This window comes from Eufriesea mexicana, unplaced genomic scaffold (genome assembly GCF_001483705.2).
Source record: "Eufriesea mexicana isolate 0111107269 unplaced genomic scaffold, ASM148370v2 scaffold221, whole genome shotgun sequence".
Taxonomy (NCBI): Eukaryota; Metazoa; Arthropoda; class Insecta; order Hymenoptera; family Apidae; genus Eufriesea; species Eufriesea mexicana.
In genome coordinates, this window is record NW_016908377.1 from 60,392 (window position 1) to 70,693 (window position 10,302).

Consider the following 10,302-nt stretch of genomic DNA (forward strand, 5'->3'; position numbering starts at 1 on the left):
TACTTTATTCAGTAAAATATTCAGTCTTAGAGCATATTTTATAAATTACATATATAATTATAAAAATAATGATGAAAATTTATTATACAAAAAATCATTGGTAGAAATTAAATTAAAATGAATATAAAATATTTAAATCTAAGAAATATACGAAGGAAGCAGATGTTAACAGGTATGATAATTTCAGTTATCAGTATGTAATTTTTGAGCACTTTTTTTTATAGTACTATTTATATACAAAGCAAAAAAAAAAAAGTTTGTAGAATTCATAAAAATATGGAATTTGTTTGTATTAACTATGTACAATTTTCTTTGAATAAATACATATGTAACAAACAGATTAATAAATGTTTTAGATATTTATACGAATAAAAAATTTTAAATATTTGACATATAAAAAACTGTAAGATTATTAAAGAAAGGTAAAATATTTTTTAAAAGAAAAATGATTTTTTCATATATAGGAACTATGTTTTGTAGATAAATTAATAAAATAGAATAGATTAAGTGTTTTTTTGAATATTATAAAAATTAAGTGGGATCTCTACCACTCTAAATATATTTCATACAAGCAAAACTAGATTAAACACTTGTTTCTTTTTTTACTATTTGTAAGTAAGTATTTGGATTATTTAAATATGTTTTACTGACTTCAATATGTTGTATATTTTGTTGTTTGTTTAAATTTTCTACTTCATTTTTTGTATCTAAACTTTTTACAATATTACAAGACCTATGCATAAGTGATGTCATATCAATCATAGAATTGACAAGTTTTTGTTTAGATCTGTACTCATCAGTGCACGTATTAGAGGCACATTCAGTATTTATTGTAGGAGTAACGTATGTTGTCTGTACTAAATTATGTAACTTATCATTTGTTGCACTATTTACTTTAGGAAAACGTAATTCTATTTTATTAAATGATTTTTGAGATAGAGAACTTTTGTCACATAAATTTGAGCTTGTAATACTTAAATCTGTGAATGATTTTAAATATTCACATTTTTTTAAACTGGTAAGAGATGTAATGTCATTTAATGAATTACAATAATTATTTCTTAATGGTTTCACAGTGTCTACTGGAAGGCAGTGCATACTATTGGAATGAGTTAACCATTTTAAAGTTGTATTAGATTGTGATTCTTCTACTTCATGAAATTCATTCATACTTTGACAATCATTTTTTAAAAATTTTGCTTCCATGATAGTTTCTACAGTTTCATAAACTTCTGGCAAATTATGATCACTTTTTTCACTAGTTAGTTGAGTAGTAGATTCTACCTCGGAGCTATATTCTAAACTACATTGCTGTGAAACACTTTGTAGGTTTTTTTCTTCATCAGTTTTAGTGTCTACATCTGAGTCATGTAACATTGTACTTAATAGTTCTATTTTTTGGCAATTGTTTCTTGCAGAGTTTGATATTGTGTTTACAGAATCATGTAGTCTACAATTATTATTAACTTTGCGTACATTTCGGAAAAGACCTTCTTGACCAATAATAAATCGCACTGGAACACTTCTTTCCTCTGAAACACTACCACCGCTATCTGAGAGTATATTAACGTTTTTAATATCATTTATTGGATTTAATTCAACATGAATATTTGTATTATTTACTTTAGCGCTACTACTTAAAATAGTTTGGTCTATATTACTTTCTAATTTTGTAGTAGATCGTGGAATAGAGATACAACTACCAGCATCACTCATAGCACCGCCATCACCTTGTTTCCGAGGACCAAGATTATTATTTTTTGTATGACGACGTTGTTTTCTGAAGAATTTTCGAGCAACTCCACTTTGATGAGGATTATAAAACATTTCAACACAAGTTGGTTCAATATATGTTGTTACAGAATTATCAGACCTGTACTGTTGTCTATGTAATACAACTAAATTTACATTTGTCATTTTTCTACCAGCAGGTGAAACTTCTTGACTGGTTATGATATCTGTAACTTTAAATGCATTATATGTTTGCGATCTATTGGTATATCTAGATGAGCTAATGGAATTTGAATCAGATGTAACTTGGGTAGCCTGAGAATTAGACATTGGAGGTACCAAATTTTGCACCAAAGATTGTGTTGCTATTACAGGATTTGCGTCAGAAATACTTCTTGTCCGACAACATCGATTTTTTCGCTTTTGAAACCAACAGCCCATTTTTAACCATTGTGATCTAACATCATTTCGTGCAATACCATAAAAAAAAAGTACAAAAATACCAAGCGAACTGGAAAAAAATGAATATAAAGTAGCAAATATAGTTTCATCAAAGGAAATATATGCGCTTAATGGTTTTGTTGTAGCTGCTGCTGCAGTAATCCATGATATTAAATATAAAACTAATGTTATTATTTGACCTTTCAATTGAGTTATTTGAGAATGTTCTGAATCTTCAATATCAGATGAAACAGTTTGTGCACTATGTGCACTATTTCTGCCTACAGAAAGATTTGTATTTGGTTCCAATAATTCTAAATCCATATTTTCTGTCGCTTGTGTTCCTTCAGACAATTGGGCATTCATATCAACATTTTGAATTGAACATTTAATGAGTAAATGAAAAATTATTAAATATGCAATTAGAACTCCAGCTGGAACAAATAGAGCAACAAGAGCAGGACCAGATGTGAGGAAACAATATGAATATCCAGCATATTCTCGTAGATTTATTGCACCAGATATTCCACAAATGATCATAGCTATACCCCAGCCAACTAAATAAAGTCCCAATAATGGTTTTGGTATTGGTTGATCTTGAAGTTCATTATCTGGAATATCTTCAAGATCTGATTTAGATAATTTTTTATACATATTGCTGTAAATAAATTAATTTTTTTATATTTGTTCATTGTATAAAGCATATGAAATTGTTTTTATGAAATATGAAAGAAATTGTTTACCTTGCAAATACTGTCATCCATAACAGAGAACATAAAGACAAATAATGAAGAGTAAGACCAACACCTTGACAAATTGGTATATTTTCTGTTTGGTAAATGCCAATACTATAAAAGAATGATAATAATGCCATAGCAAACCAAGTATTAATAACACAATGTTTAGCCTTTTTAGGCATAGTAATCGATGTGTAACAAATAATGTATGTAACAGACATAATAATTAAACATGTTATTGTTGCAATACTCCCAATATATATTGCTGGATTTGAATATCTGAATTTTGCTCCACTTATACTAGAAACAAAAGTATTAAAAATTAATCCATAAATTTATATACAAAATTTTATAAATACATACCTATTACCATCATAATCAAATGAAGATGTATCTTGTAGAAGACCATAATATCCTAATCTATTGCAATGAAATACTATTAAGTTGTTTAATACATTCCTTAAGTGGCAACCATCACTTGTCCAACCACCTGATTTATTTAATGTCTCATCCCACACTACTGGTAATAATTTTTTTCCAGCATAATAGTACAAAGGTGCTTTTAACATAATGTATACTGGTTCAGTTAAATTATGTACTGATACACCATCTGAAAATAAATTTCAACTTAAATATTATTCTGGTTTTTAATTCCTTATATCTATTTTTAATTACATACATAGTTTGCTTCCAATAACACAAGATGCAATATCCATATTATTGTTATCAATTACTTGAGGGAATAATCTATTATTGCTATATACAGAAATCATTAATTGATGAGCAACAACTTCTTGTGAATACTGTAATAAAGATGCAGGTAAGTGTATAGATGCTTCGATTATTCTATCTTTTATATTAATAGGAGATGTTCTGTTATTTGTTGTACATTGCAGAAATCGGATTTCTGGATTATTATTGGAGTACCATGTACATATCAATCCTGTGAAACTATCACGTTTCACTCTAAATTCTTCCAGTGCCATATTTTTCTTATAAAATTGTATAGATGGCGTAAATTCTATAATTTTTTCTACAGCTTTTATTAATCGTGTACATGATTTAAATGAAATTTCAGCTTTTCTCAAAATAATCTTTGGTACATTAATCAGAGTACTAATAACGTCAATTAACATGGAACCAAGTTCTTTTTCTTCAGCTAAAAAATTTAAATAATTTTCTATAGTTCGAGTTATGAAATTTATTTCAACAGGATCAGTTATTTTTATGGCATTTCCCGTATAATTTTTAAATTTCTTCGCGGTTTCTAACAAACTAATCTTCGTAAGTGAAAGATTAACTTTAGAAAACTGTTCTAAACTTTTTGTTGTATGTGATATGTAAGGACACAATTCTGTATTTAGATTTTCCCAATATCCTGTAATATTACATTGATAGAAAGCTTTTAATGGCATTTGCATTAAACCTGATAAATGATTGCCTTCACATGGTAATTCTGCCCTCCATCCTACTACAGTTTTGGGCCATGTATAAATACCTTTATTATTTTTAGTTACTGAAATACATAATTATTTACTTAATTATTACATATAAATTTGAAATATACAATTTGTCTTACCTGCTAAAGGACAATAACGTGTTTCTTCAGAAATAACAATTACACTAATTGCTTTTGATCTATTGCCATTTATTGAAACTAATAAACAGTTCCACTGACCATTATGTTCTTCTTTGACTGGAACAATAGTAAGTGAACTACAAAAATCATAATATCATTATACATGTACATAAATACACTAATTTTTATCGTATTAAATGCTAAAATACCTGTCCACAATGCCACTATCTGCAAGATATCTATTATCAATTTTAATATTAGGTAAATTTTTTTGTGGATCTATAAATGCATTTAAATCTACAGTTTCAGAAGTAGTGTTAGGATACCATAACCAACTTAATTTTGCATTTCTATCTTCTGTTATACTAGGTGCTCTACATTTTAAAGTTATAGAATCTCCAGAAAATACCACTTGATTATGAATTGGTCGAAGTTCAATTGTAGGAGGTAACCATTGACACTGAATATTTTCTGAATACTTCAATTTTTTTACAAATTCACCTTTAATATTTACAGGTGATGCACATTTTGGAGGAGGACTGAAATATTAAAAAAACATCTATTATAAACTATAATATCGAATTTTTATTTTTGTATTTATTAAATGTATTACTTTAATTTAATAGAACTATTATGAATCCAATTACTGAACCAATATAATTCACAATCACATCTCCATGGGTTATTTGATAGATCTCTGAAATATAAATGGAGATTTAAATAATTTTATTTTACATGTGTATTATATTATTTAACTTACTTACAACTGTTTTAAAGATTTTAGGCCATAAAAAGTACCTTCCATTAAAGTTGTTAGTCTATTTTCATTTAATTTCCTATAATATTTTTATAAATCAATGTCTTCATTTTAAATACCCATACATATAATTATAGTTGTACAGATATATAAAATCAATAACATAAATAGAAAAAAAAAAGTAAATTAAAATTGAAACCAGAAACTCACTTACAAGCGTTCTAAAGCCAGTAAATCATGAAATAATGATGGTTTCATCACATTTATGTTGTTGCCTGACAAATCGCTAATAATCAAATAAATAATATATAAGATAAAAGAACACATATAAAAATGTACATCAATGTATTTTATATAGTTTATAAACTTACAGCCTTTTCAAATTTGACAACTTTCTAAATGTATAAGCATCTATAGTTGAGATTTGATTTTTACTTAAATCCCTAAATAACAATTGAATGTATATGTAAAATTATTATATTAAATAATAAATATACTGTATAATAGCAAATATTTATATTCTTACAGTCTCTCTAAATTTCCAAGACCATTAAAGCAATCTTCACCAATAAAAGTTATATCATTATGTGATAAGTTTAAACGTTTCAAATTTGTTAAATTTCTAAATATATTAGCTTCAATAGCATAAATATTATTTTTGCTCAAATCTCTGAAATATATTAAACATAACGAAAAAAATACAATTAGAAGTAGATATTATTGTATTGTAAAACAATGTATAATAACATAATAATCTTACAATTGTACTAATTCCACACTGACACTATCGATATTGATATCCCTAATATTTTGTAATTCATTACTACATTTAATACGTAGCCATTCTGCTTGTGCACCAAGTTTACATGTGCAATACTTTGGACATGTTTGTATTGTTTTTCCTCTTGTTTGAATTAAAATTAGAAATAATAAAATAGCTCTCATTTTTAATAAAGACTGATTTTTACCTAAAGAATACAAATTTCAATTAATAGACAAACATTGAAATTAATCAAACAATAATTACATAAATTACTTAAAAAATAAATATTTTAAATATAAATATTGAAAATAAAATATTATAACAATCATTACACTTTTGAACAAAATTACGGAAAAGATTTTGTTACGATTAAATATATAATTTTCATTCATAATTCAAAACATTTTAGTATAAAAACAAAAACAGAATAAAATGATTTTATAAAAATATAAACAATGAACTTTCAAATAAAGAGTTTAATACTTACAACTGTGGCAAAAATTATATTTATCATATTGTTTCAACCTTAAAGTCCATATATTTTTATCAATTGATAATTGCAAAATTTATTAGTAATCATACGTTTATAATGATACTAAAAGAACAACTTACGAATTGTCATAAACTATCGACTATATATCTGTATCTAAAGTATAGAACTAATTATAGGCTGATTTTCACGTATTATATTATAAAAGTATTATTTTTATTTTATTTGATAGAAAATTATTTGATAAAAATTATTTCCAAAACACAGATTATAAAAAGAAAAAGCATGAAACATTTTAATATATTCACATATTAAAAAATATTTATAAAAATTAAAATTGCTTTAAAAGATAACAATTTTCATAAGGATTCGTCATAATAGTTGTATCTAACCTATTATATTATTTTAAATGCTGATGGGCCAAAGTGTTTAATCATTAATTGTTAAACATAATTATATAAAAAAAATTTTTCTAAGGTTGAGTAGAAACGTGAAAATATACAGTTGGAAATATATATTTGTAAAAGATGTCAGCCATTCTCTTCTATACATTGTTTTACATTTTAATGTCAGGTTGTATTATATATCCACCTACAGAATTTGTATCAGCCGGTGTAACCATAAAAGATATATTTTCAAATTGGTTAGGTAGTGAAAATGAAATTTTTATACAATATCATATGAGAAGAAGTGTCATTACATTATTTATACATTCTATACTTCCGTTTGGTAATTATATTTATTTTTCTCTTGCTCTAAATGTTGCTGTATTATGTTGAAATAAATTTTTCTTTTAATTAGGTTATGTTTTTGGTTTAGTCGTGTTTGGACACGTAGATACCAATATATTATTAGATCATGCCAATTTATGGACAATATTTGTTACTTGTACCTTATTGATGCCTCTATATACTTTATATAAAATTTTAGTATGGTCAATGAATAATTGGAGCACACATCCTATACCACAAAATCTTGCAATTTATTGTAATAGCAATAACAACAATAATAGTATACCATGGACTACAGTAGCTTCTGATATTAATGTAGAATATCAAAGGTTATATATTAAATTTAGAACCTTATTCGTGTAATATATTGTTTCAAAAGGTATCTAAACTATTAAAACTACATTTTAGAATAGATAAAATAATAATTGCTACAAATAGTATAACATCTATAGTAGCCACTGATAATTGGATAATTAAAGTTTTACCTTATAAAATAATGGTTGCTCATCAGAGTGATACAGCTTTAATAGTTAATAGAAGTGATACTCATGAAATGTCACCTGTGACAAGAGGAGAAGTTCAATTCATTAATATTCAGGTATATCTTGCATTCATTAGATTTATTATGATGTATATTCTATTATATTAAATTAGTGTTTTTCGTGAAATACTTTCCTATAAAGAAGTTGCACAGAATTTTCCATAAGTAAAATTGTTTTACTAATTAATTCATATTTCATTGCTATGTAGGTAAAGCCTACTAGAGCCGGATCACAGCCTTTCGACATAAGATTGAATGTATTTAATTTTAAGAATCTACAAGATAAAATCTCTCGTCCTATTACCATATTACAAAATGTTAAATTTCATAAAACTTTACTTGATAAATTTATTGATAATTTTAAAGAACAGATACAAGAAAATCCATATTATGAATATGCAGAGGTATTTTATTTTTATAAACTTAATATTTCTTTTTTTTTATTGTGCTTACTAATTGTTATATATAAATATATGTAAAGGAATTAAGTCAATGTATAGGATGTATGCAAGCATCTTCAAATGTAAAATTACATAAACAATGTAGTAATGGCATAGGAAGTGAAAACCCTGATGCTTGTATGATGTGTTATTGCCGTCCGATGTGGTGCATAGATTGTATGGCAAAATGGTTGGCATTTGACATATAATACATATATATTATTTTTGTTTAATACAAATATATTAATAAATATTACATTATAGGTTTGCATCAAGACAAGATGAAAATGCACCTGAAACATGGTTATCTTCTAAATGTACTTGTCCAGTATGCAGAGCAAGATTTTGTATTTTGGATGTATGTCTTATACAAACTGTTTGAATATAAAAATTATTTTATGTGATTACATTTTTTAAATTATCTTTGTTATATTTATGAAATATAAACATATTTCCCTTGATAGTTATAATATATAATTTTTGTACATTACTTATTACATCTTCTTTTTTAATTGTATGGAAATAAACTTATAACATTGTTAAATAATATATCACTTAATTTTTATAACAAAATATGACCTTTCAAATAGAAAAGTAAAAATATGAAAATTTAATATTAATTTAATATTTTTATTTATATATTTTTTTCAGTTTGTTAGGAGAGTGAACATTGTAACAATATTTAAAGTACAATAAAAAAGAAAATACTAAACTAAATAGAAATATAAGTAATGGAGTAATATAATAGCTAAATCACATTTTTCACTGTATACTTATTATGATACATTATATTAAAACGTATATTTAGTACTATGAAAACATTACATATTGATATTTATGCTACCATTAATCGAGGTGCAATATTCATAGCCATAAGTTCTTGGAAAAGTAATTTCGCCGCGTATGGTAGTCTGATTTGAGAAATTTGTGTTTTGTTTTTACATCCTTTACATTCAAATGTATTATTCCTTAAATTTGCTATTGCAATTAAACCACAAAAGTTACATATATGTATCCGATATGGATCTGAGACTTCAAATAAACGTTCTCTTAAAAATTGTGCAGCTCCATGGGAAATTTGACAATCACGTTCCATTTCACCAAACCGTAAACCTCCATCTCTAAACATTATATATATTGATATAAGAATATGCAAATTATAATAACAAAGTATAAAAGTTAAATAATTTACCTTGCTCTTCCTTCCATAGGTTGTCTAACTAAAATTTGTACAGGTCCTCGAGCTCTACTATGAATTTTATCATCTACCATATGTTTTAAACGTTGGTAATAAGTTGGTCCTAAAAAGACTTGAGCATTTATCTTGCGTCCGGTATGACCATTATACATGACTTCATTTCCTCTTAGTTGATAACCATATTCTTGTAAGAGTGTAGAAATTTTTTGTACATTTACAGCGTCGTTGAATGGTGTAGCGTCACCAATTTCACCTGTGAAATAATATGTTATAAACAACTTAAATATACTTTTTACATTTCAAGTACTTATTTTATTAAAAATAAAAACATATCAATACCTTTATTAGCAGATACTTTCCCCTGTATACACTCAATCAAGTGACCAATAGTCATACGTGATGGAATAGCATGAGGATTAATTATAATGTCTGGTGTAAGACCTTCACATGAAAATGGCATATCTTCTTGCCTATATTGAATTCCACAAGTACCTTTCTGACCGTGACGTGAAGCAAATTTATCACCAATTTGTGGAATACGAACACTGCGTACCCTTATTTTACAAAATTTATATCCCTCACTGTTCAAAGTTAACATTACTTGATCTACTATGCCAGTTTCACTATTACGCAAAAAGGTTGATGCATCTCGTTTTGTAAAACGTTTTGTTGTACTATCCAACTGTAAATATTAATAAAATAAGAGAAAGATAATATAAATAAATTTCTTTAATATAATTATTATATGATTACATACCTCATCGTCTGCTTCTGGAAGAGTGATGGTTTTACCTATAACTACATCATCTCCAGATACACGAATTCCAGGTGCAATAATACCATCATCATCTAACTTATCATAAATAGCATTACGCATCCCTTGACACGTTTGTC

The 10,302-nt window shown here is 26.1% G+C and overlaps 3 protein-coding genes across 3 annotated transcripts in view; 1 reads left to right on the forward strand and 2 right to left on the reverse strand.

Annotated features, from left to right (window-relative positions):
- Positions 1–582: 582 nt before the first annotated feature.
- Remo (Remoulade) lies at positions 583–6,630 on the reverse strand. Its single transcript, XM_017911453.1, has 13 exons — positions 6,621–6,630; positions 6,006–6,213; positions 5,772–5,915; positions 5,617–5,688; positions 5,460–5,531; positions 5,253–5,324; positions 5,102–5,185; positions 4,698–5,027; positions 4,489–4,625; positions 3,589–4,425; positions 3,273–3,519; positions 2,916–3,209; positions 583–2,830 (listed from the first exon to the last, which is right to left on the reverse strand). Exons 1-13 carry the CDS (start codon positions 6,628–6,630, stop codon positions 583–585), a joined length of 4,755 nt encoding a protein of 1,584 aa, XP_017766942.1.
- Positions 6,631–7,025: 395 nt separating this feature from the next.
- On the forward strand, positions 7,026–8,592 carry LOC108555676 (E3 ubiquitin-protein ligase TM129). The gene is made up of 6 exons (XM_017911455.1): positions 7,026–7,227; positions 7,300–7,558; positions 7,638–7,827; positions 7,980–8,174; positions 8,252–8,400; positions 8,475–8,592. The coding sequence occupies exons 1-6, from the start codon at positions 7,026–7,028 to the stop codon at positions 8,590–8,592; spliced, it is 1,113 nt and encodes a 370-aa protein (XP_017766944.1).
- Positions 8,593–8,952: 360 nt separating this feature from the next.
- RpII140 (RNA polymerase II subunit RpII140) overlaps positions 8,953–10,302 on the reverse strand; it is a 4,367-nt gene continuing 3,017 nt past the window's right edge. The window contains exons 3-6 of the mRNA XM_017911464.1: positions 10,166–10,302; positions 9,748–10,090; positions 9,403–9,661; positions 8,953–9,331 (exon numbers count right to left, since the gene is read on the reverse strand). The exon at positions 10,166–10,302 is cut by the window's right edge and continues 7 nt beyond it. Of these exons, the coding sequence (XP_017766953.1) occupies positions 9,046–9,331; positions 9,403–9,661; positions 9,748–10,090; positions 10,166–10,302 (1,025 nt within the window). The 3' untranslated portion in view covers positions 8,953–9,045. The remainder of the gene's footprint in view (positions 9,332–9,402; positions 9,662–9,747; positions 10,091–10,165) is intronic.